Source organism: Podarcis bocagei, assembly GCF_964188305.1.
Source record: "Podarcis bocagei genome assembly, chromosome: 1".
NCBI classification, from domain to species: domain Eukaryota; kingdom Metazoa; phylum Chordata; class Lepidosauria; order Squamata; family Lacertidae; genus Podarcis; species Podarcis bocagei.
Window position 1 is genome coordinate 114,629,051 of NC_138125.1, and position 18,968 is coordinate 114,648,018.

An 18,968-nucleotide genomic window follows, 5' to 3' on the forward strand; every position below is an offset into this window, starting at 1 on the left:
CCATATTTTTCACCCTATAGGACGCACTTATTCACCTCCAAAAATGAAGGGGAAATCTGGGTGCGCACCGACCCCTCTTGCTCTCCAGGCTTCAGCAAGCTATCAGCAAGCCTGGGGAGCCCGCGGGAGTTCCCGCAGGGCTCCCTAGGCTGCGGATAGCAGCCTGCTGCCCAGCGCGCGGGGCGGCTGAAAGCAGAGCGCCCGGCGCTTCGGGCAGACATCGGGCAGCCCCACAAGCTAGGGGGACAGCGGGGAGGCGCAGTGCCGCCATCCCGCTGTTCCCCGACCTGGTTTGGATTCCCCGACCTGGTTTTGGGGGGGAAATAAAGGAATTTGTTTCCCCTTTATTTCTCCAAAAAAACCCTAGGTGCGTCCTATGGGCTGGTGCGTCCAATGGGACGAAAAATACGGTATTTCTTATGCGTTGGATCCACCTCCTGAGAGCTGCTTGTAATGCTGTTATTACTACAATGGTGACCTAACATGTTTGGTGGTGTAACAACTACTACACCCTGATTGGGCACCACTGCAGCGAGACTTTGAATTACGCTGCCGGTGACTTGTGTGATATTCATACCAAATGTTGAAGTTTGGGTAAAGGGAGTAAAGTGTGAATAAAAAGCATATGCTCCTGAACCATTTTTAGCTAGATCTCCCTGGCTAAATTTACCTACATACATTTCCACTACAGCATTCACAAAAATGTCTGGGAACTAACAGCAACTTGTTTTCCCCTGAAGATGTTTATTTCATGTAAGCAGACTGGCATGAAACGACATTTCTGCCTGTTATCTCATTCCCTTTTCTGCTCCAGTTTCTTCAGCTAGAGAACAGACTGTCAAAGCTACCCTGGATTCTTCAAAGAAACATCAAGAAGAAATCTCATGTGTTCTTGTTCTTATTCTTATTCTATTCAATGAGATTTCTTCCAGCAAAAATATTATTAGCTCAACAATGGAAGCAAGAGGAAATGCCAACAAAAGAAGAATGGCAAACGAAATTGATGGACTATGCTGAGCAGGAGAGACTAACAGGGAAAATTCGAAACCAGCAGGACCAGACTGTCCTAAAGGACTGGAAGAAATTTATGTTGTATCTGAAAGTCAGTTGTAATTACCTAACATTGCTTGTAGAGTTACAAGAAGTTTTGTAAGGAGGACTACATAAATTACTGTGAAAAGGACTAAGATCGCTGATGTAAGATTGGACTTTTAGCAATAAGCATAGTAACAAAATGCAAAATCAGAAAGGAATTTAGAAAACCATTAGAAGTGGTTGAAGGAAGTCTTAGGCTGTGATAGCCAAATATTTGTTATGTTGTTTTGGAGTTGTTATGTTGGAAAATTTGTGCAAAATCCAATAAAAATTATATATAAAAAAGAAAAAGGAAATCTCATGTGTTGCTTGCGCCTCCTCTATCCATGTTTCCAGGTCTTATCAATTGCTGTGGGTGGGGAAAGATGAATGTTCCATGAATGAGGGCACTTAAGATGAGATGTGGACAGATGTGGAAAGAGAGAAGAAACAGAAATAGTTCCATCAGTATAGGATGGAATTATTTTTTGTCGTGACACCATGGAAATTCAGAATGCAATTTTTTAAAATGCCCATTTTTCATGAGCACACCTGTGCTCTGTGATTTCATGCACATACAGTTCCAAGCAAAATTAAGGTGGAGAAGAACAAGGGTGCCTTTTTTGTGTGTGCTTTCCTTTTCATCATACCTACAATAATAAAGCACCTTTTGGACACAGGAGGCAGCACCCTTGAACTGTGAAACCACAAGGTACAGTGGTGCCTCGCAAGACGAAAAAAATCCGTTCCGCGAGTCTCTTCGTCTTGCGGTTTTTTCGTCTTGCGAAGCAAGCCCATTAGCGGCTTAGCGGCTTAGCGCTATTAGCGGCTTAGCGGATCAGCTGATAAGCGGTTTAGCGGCTTAGCGGATCAGCTGATAAGCGGCTTAGCGGATCAGATGTTAAGCGGCTTAGCGGATCAGCTGATAAGCGGTTTAGCGGCTTAGCGGATCAGCTGATAAGCGGCTTAGCGGATCAGATGTTAAGCGGCTTAGCGGATCAGCTGATAAGCAGCTTAGCGGATCAGCTGTTAAGCAGCTTAGCGGCTTAGGATCAGCTGATAAGCGGCTTAGCGGCTTGGGAAAAAGGGGGGGAGGGGGAAAACCCCGCAGAAACTCGCAAGACATTTTCGTCTTGCGAAGCAAGCCCATAGGAAATTCGTTTTGCGAAGCACCTCCAAAACGAAAAACCCTTTCGTCTAGCGGCTTTTCCGTCTTGCGAGGCATTCGTCTTGCGGAGCACCACTGTACAAAGATAAGTCATCAGCACATGATTTTGAGAATCCCATTGTCCTTGACTTTTCCATTCCTGGAAAGGCTTGGAACAATGAGTTATTTGTCAAGCTGGCAAATCAGTTGTAGAGGTTTGCTGCTTGTATATCACAGGCATCTGAAGTGCAATAAACATGCAGCATTAAATCATCTCTCGCTAGGGCCATTAAAATCCAATATTTGCTACCCTGCAGTGGCTGATGTAATGCTGTAACCTCTTCCTCCTGATCATGGGGAAAACATTGCAGCAGCAGCTGCAGGCATGCATGTTGCATTTCAAATTGCCATTGCTGTCACCCAAATGCAGAGAGGATGGGGGAATATGCCAGTGGCAAAGGATGTAGATGTGCACCATTTGTGTGTGTCCCATGTTAGGATTTTGTGGCTCTGGGTTATCTAAGTCATGTGTTCGATTATTCATACCATGCAAAGTATTTACACACATTTAAATGAGTTACACCCATTTATTCTGAGAACTCCAAATGAGCTTAGCATGCTCAGTCTTAATCAGTTGTTCTAGTGGTTATAAAACATTCCGTATAAGGATTTTTCTCAGAGGCATTGCTAGTGGAACACCCCAGGGAACTAGAATTGCAATACTCAGGCTCTAAGAGGTTTTGAATTTGAGAAACGTAACCTAGCAAGCAATATATGCTAAGGTCACTGTAAAACGGCCCTCAGGAATCTTTCATAGAGTCGGTTCCCTTCCAACCTCACAGTGCTTTGAAACCTAGAGCTGGTACAGTCTTGGCTGACCACTTATTGCAACCCCTGGTGGCAACTTCAACTGGTGTGCAATTTACAACCAAACCAAAAACAGTGCCTGCAAAAGAAGAGGTGCAAAGTTGCAGAGTGGTGTCTGCAACGATTTGGATTCTGCCACCCTGCTTAATTCACTGGGCTCCTTCAGAAAGGGAATTTAGATAAAAACCCCATGTAATTTGCAGATTTAAATAGTGCTGAGCCAACACACCTGGCACTATACACCTAGAAACATCACTACATTACATAGGTACCATATAGCAGGTCTCTACTCATCAAAAAGCATCCAATCAGTTTCGATCTCCAGTGAGTGAGGCAGTAGAGCCTCGGCATCTTTACCTAAAGACAGAGGCAGGCTGCCAAAGGTTTGGGCAACCATCCCACCAGCTTGCTCACCTCTTTTCTCAGAGTTTCCCTAACCAATCTGTCCATCATGGTCAATCACGGCTATGCATCTATATCGGAATTTGCTTTACAGAGCAATCCCTTGGGACACATGAAGCATACCTAAGATTCTCAAACTTTTCTCAAACAAACCAATAAACAGACATTACCAAAGTTTGTACATCTCCCTCAGCTGCGCTTAGGTCCCTCCGGTTGACATTGTGACTGCGGCTATCTCCTCCATTCGTTGTTTCATTCTTTTCATCTTGGTGAGGCGTTGACATCTACAGCATCAAGAAGGGTTCGATTATCAGTACGGATTGGTGGCACATTCCTAAACACTTTGTGGATGGGTGAACAGCATACATTGGAAATTGAGAGCGATAAACGAGATACCAAAAAGCCCATGGCCATTTTGAAATGGTCACTTGCCCTGTCCACATTCAGGGAACTGCTGTTGTCAAGTGAGCCCACAAGGGGATGGGCTGGTTAGGGAGTGAGGTGACTTCAACCAGATCATTAGTGGGGAAGGTCTATGCTGCTGAGAAAATGAGATGAGAGTATGTTTGCATCATCACCCTCCCAAGGTCACTTCATTTCTCCCTGTACCTCTCTTCTCTAACGAATTCGCTCAACATTTGCACAGAAGAACCTCTTTGCCCAAGCATTTGGGCAGATACAAGCTAACAACTGCTGGATTCCCCCCTGCCCCTTTTGATGGCAATGAAGTTGAATATTCTTTAGCATTATAACCATTAACAATGATTTGTATTGCTTTAAACATTCAAGACAGATGGATTGCTCAGTACACGGAATATCTGAAGATGCTTTCGACTTACTTTAATTTTTAGCGGGTTAATCTCCATATCGGAAGTGCAGTTCATGGGGCCTTCAATTTCATATTCCATAATATACAACAGGGTGTTGTTGTTATACTTGTAAGGCCACTGAAGATTGAGCATCACTTTGCTGACAGCACTCGGGCCATTGTTTCTGAGCTAGTGAGAGGCAGGAGAAACAAATGACCACAAAGAACGATGCTATTTTCACTCTTGCAGTACAATCCTATCCCCTCCTATGGCTATTGTGGCATATGCCCCAACAGCTTGTCTGTGGGCATAGCCAGGCAGTCCTATGCTATTTTAAAGGCCATCCAGATGTTGTTGGACTACAACTCCCCTCATTCCTGACCACCGCTCATGTTGGCTGAGGATGATAGAAGCTGCAGTCCAATAGCATCTGAAGGGCCAACATCAGGTTGACCACAGCAAATCCCTCTGCTCTTACCTATCTCAAAGCTGTGTGACATTGGTTCAGAACTGAACCACTTGCCACTACAGATGTTAGAACGGAAAATCCCGCCCCACTCCTCAGGTCTCCAAAAGCCCTTGTGTAATGCTTTTGTAATACATATTTGTTATGTTAAATACCGCCCAAAGGTTGTGAAGCACCTGGCAGGCTACAGTACAGTGACTCATGGGTTGTGTTTGGCTTGGCAGGTAACACATTTTTCAGGCATGCTCTTAAGTCTTTCTGTTCTGTTTCTGGGGGAGAGAGGAGGGTAGAAGGGTGGCCTCGGTACCATAAATGCATGAACACACCATGGCATGTGACATCCCTGCATACAGTACTAAGCTGCCTGGTGGACCTCACTCTGCAGCCCACAAGGCCATCTGATTAGTTTGCCATTCTGGCAAGAGGTAAGGCATGATTCTAGCAGGCATGGCCTTCTGGTTACAGCCTTGAGCACAGATTTACCTCATAGATGTGTTGAACCAGAGGCCCGATGTCATCCTCTGTTTCTGGATTCTCCTTGGGTTGCCAATTAGGAATTGGGAGAAAAAGATGATCCGGAGAAGAAATCCTAAAATTACACAAGGAGCGCACAATAACCACCAGGCACCGTGAGCATGCAGCAGAAGCCGAGTAATTGTGAAATGAAGGAAATGAGGCACTAGCTAAAATGGCACCAAGGCCATCACTCACCCTCTGATTTCGACAACTGCTAAGATGGCCAGGTCCACCTGATAAGATGTCACAGGGCTTAGGTTGTTGTACATGTTAGAGCTGTGAAACAATGCAATGGCACAGTGAGTCAAGTCATGTGCTGCTGTCGAAGGTAAAAGGAAGAAGGTTCTACCCTACAGGTGGCATGCGCTGAAAGCACACGGTTCAGTTCAGTAGCCCATTTCAAGTGAGTTGCGTTTCCTGCAATGCCTGAAGAGTGGCTGCTTTCTGAGAACTTTCTCCTTTAAATCAGAGGTGGGAAGCTAGTGGCCTTCCAGACATTGTTGGGCTACGACAGGGGCAGCAACCTTTTTCAGCCATGGGCCGGTCCACTGTCCCTCAGACCATGTGGTGGGCCAGACTACATTTTGAAAAAATAATGAACGAATTCCTATGCCCCACAAATAACTCAGAGATGCATTTTAAATAAAAGGACACATTCTACTCATGTAAAAACATGCTGATTCCCGGACTGTCCGCTGGCCGGATTGAGAAGGTGATTGGGCCGGATCTGGCCCCCAGGCCTTAGTTTGCCTACCCATGGGCTACGACTTTGATCTTCTCCAATCACTGGTGATGCTGTTTGGGGCTGATGGGAGTACAACACTATCAGGAGGGCCAAAGGTTTCCTATTCCTGCATTTAAAGGGCAGCAAACTGTAAATTTAGGGGCCAACCTCTGGAATTCTTTGCCTCAGGTAACAAAATGTGTCAGGCTCTCTCTGGCCAGAAGTTTCATTGGTCTTAAGACAGCCATTTAAAAGAGGAATGCAATCCAATATAAACACACTTTCTTTCTTTCTTTCACTCTCTCTCTCCAACTCACTCTGTACATCCCATTTTGGAGATGCGCAAATCAATACATTCGGCCAAAGGTTTCCTATTCCTGCATTTAAAGGGCAGCAAACTGTAAATTTAGGGGCCAACCTCTGGAATTCTTTGCCTCAGGTAACAAAATGTGTCAGGCTCTCTCTGGCCAGAAGTTTCATTGGTCTTAAGACAGCCATTTAAAAGAGGAATGCAATCCAATATAAACACACTTTCTTTCTTTCTTTCACTCTCTCTCTCCAACTCACTCTGTACATCCCATTTTGGAGATGCGCAAATCAATACATTCCTTTTACAGCGTATGTTGACTAATATGCTGAGTATCTCAGTCTTTGCGGTTAAATGTAATATATTGGCAATGCAGTCCTGACTGATGTTAGATTGCAGGTTTTTAAAACAATAGATTCTGGAAGAGAGGCAGCGGCCTTTTAAATGCAAAAGGCCACAAGTACACGAAGATCCTCAAACAAGATTTCATTTATGACATTAACGGGCAAAATGTTTTAATGATATATTGTTTCTTTTTAGACTGCATGGTGCTTGGAGATTTCTGAAACATGTGAGATATGCATACATGCTTTTAAATAAATTAAGAAAATGGCTAAAAAGGGAAGTCGGTGGTATTAAATAGGAAATGTGTGTGAGAGTGTGTGTATATGACCATATAATTACATTGTTGCAATTTAATATTCTTACAGACAATAATATTACTATTATTTATAATTTAATTCCGTTTCTGCCTGTGTCCCCCCCCCCCCCCCGTTTCAATAGCAGCCCCAGTTATTAGGTGAATACACAGTGCTAAGTGCCCCATACCTCCGAATCTGTAGATCAAACTTCACAAAGGTGTCCATCTCAGATTCCTGATGAACACTAAAATGAAGGCCGGCTGAAAGCTTGAACACAAAAGAAGATGTACAGGATTTAACATGTGACAGTTGGAAAGAGGTTGGTTTAACCCGTCGTGTGGCTCATCCAATTAACCAAAAGGCAGTCAGTATGAGGCTGCCTCCCAAACCAGCAAACCCTGCTGCTGTAGGCATAGGGTTCCCTTTGTTTTTGTTAATTCTTACTTTTGTTCCTGCTTTCATTGGATTCCCAAGGTCGCAGACAACGAGCCGGGTTTTATTCTCAGTTTTAAATGCGCATGAAAGCCTTGCCAAATCCTGCAGTGAAACAAAGGTGACTGTTTTCAGAGAAGAGCACAGTACTTATCATTCTCTAAGCACATTCTCCTTCTGACATATAATGATATTTATTGTCTGCACTGAATTCTTTAGCACTTCCAATGGTTATGAGCGGTCTATCAAACATGACATTTTAGGGTTCAGAACCTGTCTCTCCGCTGGCAAGTGTGGTGCAAAGATCACTAGCGTTTTTCAAGTCCAGAGAAAATAATCCATTATCAGGCTGTAATCTCTAAGCACACACTTATCTAGATGTAAGAGAGGGAAAGAATTATTTTTTCCATTGTGCATATGACTAAAGAGGAAATCGAACTCAGGTCCAAGTTCGGAACTGTATTGACAACACCAAAATGGCTTCCAAATGGGCAATGCTGCTTTGTTTAAGGCGGCGACATTTCATCAGTACTCTAGCAGGCCAGCTCCATTACTTAGGCAATAGTACAGTCGTACCTTGGATCCCGAATGCCTTGCAAGTCAAACATTTTGGTTCCTGAACGCCGCAAACCTGGAAGTGAGTGTTCCGGTTTGCGAACGTTCTTTGGAACCCGAACATCCAACGGGGCTTCCACAGCTTCTGATTGGCTGCAGGAGCTTCCAGCAGCCAATGAGAAGCCACACTTTGGTTTTCGAACATTTTAGAAGTCAAACGGACTTCCGGAACGGATTCCGTTTGACTTCCAAGGTATGACTGTATTACCAAAACATTTATTTTTTAAAATTTCACCTAGAACTTGGGCTCCTAAATCTTCTTTAAGATACCAATACAGTCAACTCTGAAGTAAATCCTGAATGCATCATGGCGGGGGAATCTTGACATGGCAGAATTTTTCTGGTGCATTTATTGCGTTGTACAGTCTTAATTATTACCATGTTAGGGACAAAACAGCAACAGCTAAGCACTTATCCCAGTCCCTTGGGATCGCCCCGTTCATTTCCCAAGGTGTAAAAGCATGAGCCTGAATTAATTTAATTAACAAATATGTGGCTCTAAGCGCCTCAACAAAAATAGCTTTGTCTTAGTAGCCTGGCTTGCTTTGCACAGACTGCTCACTGTTGCTAGACAAGACACCTCTCTCCCAGTTTAGGAGAGGATCATCCAGCTTTATCTTCCAGCTGGCAGGTCCACACTGTTCATCAGCACCATATGATCAACTAAAAGGGATGAAGCAAAATAGCCACAAAAGGTGGCACTTTTAAGTTTTGCCTAACAGTTTCCTTACTTTAAATGCTAAGTAGACATTTTGAAGGAAGGAAAATGATTATATTTATAATGTGAAATTACTGAGGCCTATCATGAAGGAACCCGGATGCAGAGGCAAGAAAGCAACCCCCCCCCCACCAAGTGAAAGTTTGGGTTACACTGAACTAGCGCTTGATGAGAGTGTGTGACATGGTAGACAGAACTATGGTTTGGGATGTGGGAGACCCAGGTTCAAATCCATGCTTAGGAGCTTGAAGCTCAATGAATTGTCTTGTCTAAAACTCACTGCAGTTGCCCAGAGCTGTTTCCCTAGCAGTCTTATTCCATGTCCCGTTTGTAATGTACAGATCTTCTGATCATGTGAGTAGCCCACTCATATTGCTGCTTCCCACATCAATTGTTTGAAATGCAACCACATGAGCTAAGCATCATGTAGAAAGGATTTTCAGCAGCCAATGCAGCTGATGTTATTTTCTTGCATACCTCTCCCTCCCTAAACAGAAAGCAACATACACATTTGTGCTAAGAGCACAACTGAACTGAGATCTCATTTGTACTGCCGTTTTTCATTTTGAGATGAGCAATTGATACCAAGAGATAGTGAGCCACACAGTGGGTCTACTATTGAGTAGGGACCTGTGTACGCAGATTATTTCAAAATAATCTGTCTCCTGCACCAGACTTACCACCACAGGATTGGTAGGTAGGACTGCAGACCATAACGCAAACCCATAGCAGTAAACTTCCATAGCAAACTCCCCCAAACTGGTATCTTCCAGGTTTTGCTGGGCTCCCATTAGCTCTCTCAATGGTGATGAGACTTGTGGTCCAAAACACACTGAGGAGGATGGCAGGCTGCAGAACGTTGGTTCCACAGCATCCTTTTGTCAGCAACCAGATATGTGATATCAAAAACCCAAGTAGACTCCAACAAACAAAGGAAGACTGTGTATGTGGTTGGTCACTTAGCACAGGTCTAATTTTACGCCACTGCATTGCCAGTTTGGTGTAGTGGTTAGAGTGTTGGATTAGGACCTGGGAGACCAGGGTTCAAATCCCCGCTCAGTCTTGAAGCTGTCCGGGTGACCCTGGGCCAGGCTAACCCACCTCAGGGTTGTTGTGAGAATAAAATGAGGAGAGAGAGAATCATGTATGCCACCTGGACCCGAAGGAAAGGGATATAAAGGCATCAATAAATAAACACAAACTTGTTGCAATAAACTCTGCCCAAATAATAATAATAATAATAATAATAATAATTTATTATTTATACCTCGCCCATCTGGCTGGGTTTCCCCAGCCACTCTGGGCGGCTTCCAACTGAATATTAAAAACAGTACAGCTTCAAACATTAAAAACTTCCCTAAAGAGGGCTGCCTTCAGATGACTTTTAAAAGTAAAATAGTTGTTTATTGCTTTGACATCTGCTGGGAGGGCGTTCCACAGGGCAGGCGCCACTACCGAGAAGGCCCTCTGCCTGGTTCCCTGTAACCATACTTCTCGCAATGAGGGAACCACCAGAAGGCCCTCGGTGCTGGATCTCAGTATCCGGGCTGAACGATGAGGGTGGAGACGCTCCTTCAGGTATACTGGACCGAGGCCATTTAGGGCTTTAAAGGTCAGCACCAACACTTTGAATTGTGCTTGGAAATGTACTGGGAGCCAATGCAGATCTCTCAGAACCGGTGTTATGTGGTCCTGGCGGCCACTCCCAGTCACCAGTCTAGCTGCCGCATTCTGGATTAATTGCAGTTTCCAGGTCACCTTCAAAGGTAGCCCCACGTAGAGCGCGTTGCAGTAGTCCAAGCGGGAGATAACTAGAGCATGCACCACTCTGGCAAGACAGTCCGCGAACAGGTAGGGTCTTAGCCTGCGTACCAGGTGGAGCTGGTAGACAGCTGCCCTGGACACAGAATTAACCTGTGCCTCCATGGACAGCTGTGAGTCCAAAATGACTCCCAGGCTGCGCACCTGTTCCTTCAGGGGCACAGTTACCCCATTCAGGACCAGGGAATCCCCCACACCCGCCCGCCCCCTGTCCCCCCAAAACAGTACTCACTAGACTTACCTCCTTGTTGCGAACTATGCCAATGAAGTCTGCTTGAGGTGGGACAGTGACAAAGAGTTCAGCTTCATAGGCTCCCTCTCCTAGGTTCTCGGCATTGACGACCAGGGTTAAAGGATTCTCATCCCCAATATAGATCTGCTTCTGATCACTGCACAAGACCAATATGGAACAAAAGTGAGGCCTCTGGATCAGTGTTTCTCAACCTGTGGGTCGTGACCTGCAAGTGGCTTGTGGGCTTTATAATAAACCCCAAATAATGTTTGCTTTTAATCCTTAGCTGGCCTGATGAATACCTCTTACAACGTTTTGGCTGAAAGGCTCGACATTTTAACACTTGGGAGCCACTGCAGGTTGGCAGCAGATCCAGTGACAACTCACTGTGGGGTGCTTGTACAGGGAATAATAATAATAATAATTTATTATTTATACCCCAACCATCTGGCTGGGTTTCCCCAGCCACTCTGGGCGGCTTCCAACTGAATATTAAAAACAATACAGCATCAAACATTAAAAACTTCCTTAAACAGGGCCACCTTCAGTTGTCTTTTGAAAGTAAAATAGTTGCTTATTTCCTTGACATCTGCTGAGAGGACGTTGCACAGGGCAGGCGCCACTACCAAGAAGGCCCTCTGCCTGGTTCCCTGTAACCTAACTTCTTGCAGTGAGGGAACCGCCAGGAGGCCCTCGGTGCTGGACCTCAGTGTCCAGGTAGAACGATGGGGGTGGAGACGCTCCTTCAGGTATACAGGACCAAGGCCGTTTAGGGCTTTAAAGGTCAGCACCAACACTTTGAATTGTGCTCGGAAACGTACTGGGAGCCAATGAAGATCTTTCAGGACCGGTGTTATATGGTCTCGGGAATTGTTTGGTATGACTTTTACAGCTTGTATCTTATGCACAAGCACATAAAAAAAAACCCCTTCCTGTATGAGCACCTTGTGGTGAACAGTGACTGAATCTGCTGCTAGGGTTTGTTAAAGGGTATGCTTGCTTAGAAACAGAAGTCTGAACATGTGCAAAACCATTTTGCAACTGGTGCCATGAAGTTGCCTTTGTTCCAAAATAACAACCTATCAAACTGTTGTGTGTGGGGACCCGCAAAGATAATTTTTGGAAATTGAGGTTAGCTAAATTTTGGCTTCATGATGCTAAGTACCCTGAGCTTGCTGATGAAGCGATCTCCATGCTGTTGCCATTTGATAGTACATATCTTTGCGAGACAGCCTTTTCAAGCAATGACTGCTGTGAAGACGAAATACAGAAGCAGGCTATGTATCAATAATGATCTGAGACTATGTCTGACAACCATCAAACCCCACATTGATCTACTCTACAGCAAAATGCAAGCTCGGCCACCCCACTGACACTTGCCAAGATGGACTTCGTTGTGAATAAAACTGTCAAAACTACTCATACTTTTTTTTTTACATATGACATGGCTTGTGTATCTGTATGTTTCTGCAATACATTTTTATAGATTATGATTGAATATCCTGCAATCAGATGATTGGTGTCCTTACATTCCCACAAACAAAACTATGAATAACTTTGAACGTACTATAAAAATTTCAACAAATCCCACATAAATGCTATTAAGTAATTTTTTGCTTGGATGTCTCAAGTAATGGTTATAAAAACAACAACAAAGACTTGCAGTTAAAATGAACGAAACCAACAGCTGCCAAATGTCTAAGGTCCAAAATCCATGTGATAATCAGTGGGTCACCATGCCAAATACATTTAGACTTGTGGGTTGACCTCTCAAAAAGGTTGGGAACCACTGCTCTAGATCAATGTGTTTCCATAGCTGTGTTAAAATCATAGCCTAGCACAGGCCCTCACCACAAAAAACCTTCTTGAGTCTGGGGGCATATCTGGGAAACTGATAAACCTATAGGCACCACAAAATGCCCATTCCACAGAAGAAAACTGGTGATGTACAAACCCTGCCCCCACAGCAAAACGTCTAAATGGCTCAAAACAAGAAAGCAGGCTGACACCTGTGACCAAAGAATTTCAAAAAACAAAACAAAAACCCAACTAATTAAAAAATGGGGGGGGGGAGTAGAGGGCCTGGGTGGGTGCTAAGTAGTATGTCTGAGAGTGCCACGTTGGAGACTTCAGGCCCAGTGAGGTACTAGCATCACTCTGACATTGCACTCATTAGATCAGCAGAGTGCTTTTCAAAAACAGGTGTTCCCCAAGCACAAAAATCGCCAGCTAAATGGTCCACCCTTCAGAAAATGGTTCTTCCACTCAAGCACATTTCTTCAACACCAGAGTATTACAGAAACTTGCCCACCCACCGCTGTAGCTCCCCACCCACTACAGCACATTAAACGTTTAAAAGAGCCTGTGGCAACACTTCTCCTAGGTGCTCCCAGGAACAACTTCATCTGTAAACTGCCAAGGTCATGCAACACATTAGCAGAATTGTACAAAAACAACTGAACGGCCAGCTATAGCAGAGGGTTTGGTATAGTGCTGTTTCCAGCTAAACAGCAGTCAGAGAATCACAGAATTGTAGATTCTTGAGGACCATCTAGTCTTCTCAGAACTCAAAAGCAGGGCAAAAAGAGGGTATTTTGCTGCGCAGAAGACAGACTGCGGCTACGTGCAGCTTGGCAAAGGTACAAAAATCTATTGTATCTGGCCTGCCTAGATGTAAACTAATTATAAAGAGCTAGGCCTCACGAAACATACAGTATAGAAACAGCACTGCCATCTGCTGGATAAAATGACACAGAACTACCCCATTATTTAGCAGTAACTAATGAAGATGTGAGATAAGGGAAACAAATTTTACACCATCTTTATGTACATGGAAGAGCCCATTCATGTGCATAGTCCCTTTGCTCTGCCCTTCACAGCACAAGAGATCAAACCAAGGAACCTCTAATTCAGTGTTTCCCAACCGGTGTTCCGCGGCACACGAGTGTGCCGTGAGACATCGGCTGGTGTGCCGCGAGATGCCTGGAGGGAGGCGGGCGAGTCGGGCGGCGAGAGGCGGGGCGGCGGCGGCGAGGAGAGGCCGCGCCTCCTGCTGCTGCCTGGCGCTCCTCCTCGCAGCCGGCAGCGCTGCCTGGGCGCCTCCGCGCGACTCTGCCTCGCTGGGTTTGGTCTCCCAGCAGAGACGGGTCACACGCGCACCTCCCTCCCTCCCTCAGCCTGCGCGGAGGGAGAGCCAGAGAGAGGCATCGCTCCTGCGCGGCGGGAGAGGGAGCAGCCGGAGCGATGCCCCAAACGAGCTGAATTCCGAGCGAGGGACTGAGGGGGGAGGGAAAAAACTTTCACTTTCGTGCGTCCCTCCCGGTGTGACGCTGCGCGCTGACGTCACGGGGCGGGGCTTTAATGGTGGTGTGCCGCGAGATTTTTTTTCAGTAAACAGGTGTGCCGTTGCCCAAAAAAGTTTGGGAAACACTGCTCTAATTAATCAAAGTTTCTCATTTTGCCGAAACCATTAAACAATGGCTACCGGCTTTAGAACAAGCCATGATACTGAACCACAGTTTGAAGTTGGTTCAGTGTCTTAGCTTTTTCCTGAAGCTAGCAGCCACAGTTTCTTGATTCAGGTGGAACACGAAACCATGGTTAATCAGAAGATTCCTGAATGCACGTACCAGAAAAGAAAGAGTAATGGGGCTGCACGTGCGGGAGAAAGGCTTGCACATATCTTAGTGAGATTGTCTGAACTGGGTCAAATGGCTTTACTATACTAATTGCCCATTTTGCAGAAGAGTTAGACTTGTACCTGTTCACGGCCACTTGCAAGTCCGGACGGCAGACATTGTCCTCGCCACAGTCCAGAAGAATATGAGCCTAAATATGTAAATGATAATAGTAATAATTAGGTATATGATATTTGAATTGTTCAGACTACCAGAATATGTATGCATTATATACTCCATGCTTTTACCTTTTGTGCGAAAGTTAGCACTATTAATGTGAAACCCTTTCCCTATGTAGTAAGAGGGAATAGCAAAGGGCAAATTTTGCTTTTTGAACAGCGTACACCTGCTATCCGGCAGTGAAAAGGGCAAATGACAGAGGGGAACTGTTACAGAACACATTCTTCTGTGTTGTGGAGATGGAATTTCAAACTTCAGTGCAATGCCACACCCGAGGAATAAAGCAATGTGTGCTTGTGCGTGCGTGCGTGCGTGCGTGCGTGTTTTCAAACATTTAAAAGAACCACCATGAGAATTAACTTGAGGAGAACTTGCCGATTCAAAAGTACATTTTGCCATTAAATCTCTAAGTGCTGTACCTGTCTGCTAACATTTGCAGGAGTGAACTGGTTAAGGATGGGCTGCAAGCCAGTAGAGTCCATAGCCGTTTTGTAATCTAGCTGATATTCCATGAATATGGTGATTGGAGTGAGCTTGTCTCTAAATTCGGAGTCGTCCTAAGGGAGAACAAAAATGGAGTTGCTTTTAGAAAACGAAAACTGCATGATTATACTGGAATGGAACTCAATCAAACATCTACTACAAAGGCTTGTGGCTACCTACCACTTTAATGGAAACAATAGTGGATGGAATTAAAAACAACAACCAAGCAAATAAGAGGCAGCCATTTGTAAATTATTTTGGAGAAAAGAGAAGGGCTGTAGCCATGAGGCACAGCATCTGCTTTGCACGCAGAGGGTTCCAAGTTCGAGTCCTGGCACTCCAGACAGGGCTCTCCCCGATTCCGGACATCAATAACGTTAACCCTACATATAGCAAGAAGGCAGGAGGTGGGTGGGTTGCGGCCTTGTATGACGCTTACCCTTAAAAATGCCTGAAGTTCTTCACAGCTCATTCGACCCCCTTTGGGGACAGTCATGTTCTTTGAGTGGACCGGTTGCCTGTTGTGGAGAAACAGCGCCCTCCTGATGGCACCTTTTTGCTTCAGCTTGTCCAACAGCAGCTCCACATGAAAAGCTGCCGCCAAAGGAAAAGGCATTTTAGTCAAGCAATGCTCACGTCTTGCCGTGCCTTACTGCAGCAGCCGCTGGTAAGGCAGGATGCTGAGCTGGAAGAGATGCTGTGGCTGAGAGAATCAGGACCATACAGGAAAGGGGTTGCTGACTAAGACTGCCAAGACAGGCTGCTAACATCAGCCTCTACCCAGTTCTGCCAGCTAGTCAGGAACTATTCGCTGCATGGCACTGACTCTCGTTGCTCTCTGTTTCCACTGCTGCCTCAGGTCTCCTAGATTAACTGTTGCTCAGTGGGGATGTTCCATTCCTGTCTCTTAACTTCCCAGCATGTCTCCTATTAGTGTCACAATTCCTTAGTGGCTGCTGCTAGGCCTTGTTCTCACAGACCAGATACGAGGTGGTACATTCTAGCCTAGCCTTATCCCAAGATGCTAGCTTTTTCTAAATGAAATAGTTTTTCCTCTGCAGAGGAACACACACACACACACACACACACACACACACACACACATATATATATATAATTTTTATTAAATTTTCTGTTTTACAATTTAAAATACTCATCTTACATCCTTAAGAGATCAATGACTTCCCTTCTTCTCTTTCCATGGTTCATTTTACATATAAATCCCTGCATATTTTACAAAAACTATACTATTCAGTATTCCATTATTGCATCCATCAAAAGTTCCACAGAGAAAGTGGAAGTCTCTGTGCAAACAGGACAGCTCTAGTGGATGCAATAAATAAATCTTAGCCAAGGACCCTGGGGAGGGAACTGTCACTTGGCCTTCTTCAACTCTCATCTCATTGTGTGCCACACAATGTTCACAACTTTGCCAGCCAGAAACTTACGGCTGTGCTCCCTGATACTTCCATCCTTCTTTAAACCACTCAGGGAACCCCATATTTGAGTCCAGATAGGTCCATTTTCCAGGGTTCTCTGACCGATTCCTCAGAGAAGGGGATCTTTCCAGCTAGCAGACCACCACAAAGTTGCCCCCCATACATTGAGAAGAACAATGGTGTGAAGTCTGAGCCAGAAGATTTAAAAGGGGCATGGGTTTTGCATGTGTCTGATACCAATGGGGCTTTGAACAGCCGAAGAAGTTTGACAATTTAAATTACTGCCACTGAACATCTGATGACAATATGAGGAGAACCAAAGTGTATGGTAAGTAAATCTACTGAGGAACTTACTGAGGTCCCTGGGAAGACTTCCTTTGCCATCCGCTTTTAAACAGAACTTTACTTTAAAACTGTTGGGGGAAATTAGAGAATATTTAAAAACAAAACACATTTTGTACTTGAAGGTCAAGCTACATCTATTGACCAGCAAAAGTGCAGTAGTGGCTTCCAGACCTACCCTTTCATGACTGTTAATAAGATCTAGTTGCACGTGCAGATTCCTTGGTCGGTGTTGTTGGGTTTAAAGAAACTTTAAAAAGTTCCCTCCACTGGTTCCTTCAGCTCCCGGTTATTAAATATACTTTCTTAAGAGCTTAGTTTATCTATTTTGGTAAGATTTTACTGCTATAACTGAGCTCTTATTAGGGCTGGTCCGCGACTTTTTGCTGCCTGAGGCAGAAACTCCCCAAATTCCATGTACTTAGGCCAACTGAATTGCCAGTTTAATATTTCAGCACCACATCTGAAGGCAGCAGGCTAGCCTGTGTGTGTGTGTGTGTGTGTGTGTGTGTGTGCAGGGCAGGCTGTGTAGCACACACAGCTATGTTCCTCAACACCTCATTGCTGCTGCCCATTATTGGTATGCTTCCCCCACCTAATGGTAAGGTCGGTCCTCACTCTTATAAAGGCAAAATGGAGTTTCCCATAAAATTGCACTTGGAGGAGTGCAAGAACTATGTTGGCCATTCAAAAGAGTTGGCAAGACACGAAGCACAAGCAACTCACTTCCTTTCCACATCCTTACAGGACTTGTCCATGGAGGCGGGGACGGCTAGGGCACATTCTCCCAGTGGGGTGAACAGATTTCCACCCTTCCATTTAGCTAGTTCTGTTGATAGGCTCTTTCTGCTTAGAATCATAGAATCATAGAATCATAGAGTTGGAAGAGACCACAAGGGCCATCGAGTCCAACCCCCTGCCAAGCAGGAAACACCATCAGAGCACTCCTGACATATGGATGTCAAGCCTCTGCTTAAAGACCTCCAAAGAAGGAGACTCCACCACACTCCTTGGCAGCAAATTCCACTGTCGAACAGCTCTTACTGTCAGGAAGTTCTTCCTAATGTTTAGGTGGAATCTTCTTTCTTGTAGTTTGGATCCATTGCTCTGTGTTCGCTTCTCTGGAGCAGCAGAAAACAACCTTTCTCCCTCCTCTATGTGACATCCTTTTATATATTTGAACATGGCTATCATATCACCCCTTAACCTCCTCTTCTCCAGGCTAAACATGCCCAGCTCCCTTAGCCGTTCCTCATAAGGCATCGTTTCCAGGCCTTTGACCATTTTGGTTGCCCTCCTCTGGACACGTTCCAGTTTGTCAGTGTCCTTCTTGAATTGTGGTGCCCAGAACTGGACACAGTACTCCAGGTGTGGTCTGACCAGAGCAGAATACAGTGGCACTATTACTTCCCTTGATCTAGATGCTATACTCCTATTGATGCAGCCCAGAATTGCATTGGCTTTTTTAGCTGCCGCGTCACACTGTTGGCTCATGTCAAGTTTGTGGTCAACCAAGACTCCTAGATCCTTTTCACATGTACTGCTCTCAAGCCAGGTGTCACCCATCTTGTATTTGTGCCTCTCATTTTTTTTGCCCAAGTGCAATACTTTACATTTCTCCCTGTTAAAATTCATTTTGTTTGTTTTTGCCCAGTTCTCTAATCTGTCAAGGTCGTTTTGAAGTGTGATCCTGTCCTCTGGGGTGTTAGCAACCCCTCCCAGTTTGGTGTCATCTGCAAATTTGATCAGGATGCCCTTGAGTCCATCATCCAAGTCGTTGATAAAGATGTTAAATAAGACCGGGCCCAAGACAGAACCCTGTGGCACCCCACTAGTCACTCTTCTCCAGGATGAAGAGGAACCATTGATGAGCACCCTTTGGGTTCGGTCAGTCAGCCAGTTACAAATCCACTGAGTGGTAGCAGAGTCAAGACCGCATTTTACCAGCTTCTTTACAAGAATATCATGGGGCACCTTGTCAAATGCCTTACTGAAATCAAGGTAGGCTATATCCACTGAGTTCCCTTCATCTACCAGGCTTGTAATTCTGTCAAAAAATGAGATCAGGTTAGTCTG

The 18,968-nt window shown here is 44.9% G+C and overlaps 1 protein-coding gene across 1 annotated transcript in view; it reads right to left on the reverse strand.

The window, feature by feature from the left end:
* ITGAV (integrin subunit alpha V) overlaps window positions 1-18,968 on the reverse strand; it is a 63,528-nt gene that overhangs the window by 4,439 nt on the left and 40,121 nt on the right. Inside the window, exons 16-26 of the mRNA XM_081206128.1 lie at window positions 16,905-16,963; window positions 15,551-15,705; window positions 15,048-15,185; window positions 14,532-14,599; window positions 10,781-10,928; window positions 7,398-7,490; window positions 7,141-7,220; window positions 5,477-5,557; window positions 5,249-5,354; window positions 4,330-4,488; window positions 3,661-3,774 (exon numbers count right to left, since the gene is read on the reverse strand). Coding sequence (XP_081062254.1) covers window positions 3,661-3,774; window positions 4,330-4,488; window positions 5,249-5,354; window positions 5,477-5,557; window positions 7,141-7,220; window positions 7,398-7,490; window positions 10,781-10,928; window positions 14,532-14,599; window positions 15,048-15,185; window positions 15,551-15,705; window positions 16,905-16,963 — 1,201 coding nt within the window. The remainder of the gene's footprint in view (window positions 1-3,660; window positions 3,775-4,329; window positions 4,489-5,248; window positions 5,355-5,476; window positions 5,558-7,140; window positions 7,221-7,397; window positions 7,491-10,780; window positions 10,929-14,531; window positions 14,600-15,047; window positions 15,186-15,550; window positions 15,706-16,904; window positions 16,964-18,968) is intronic.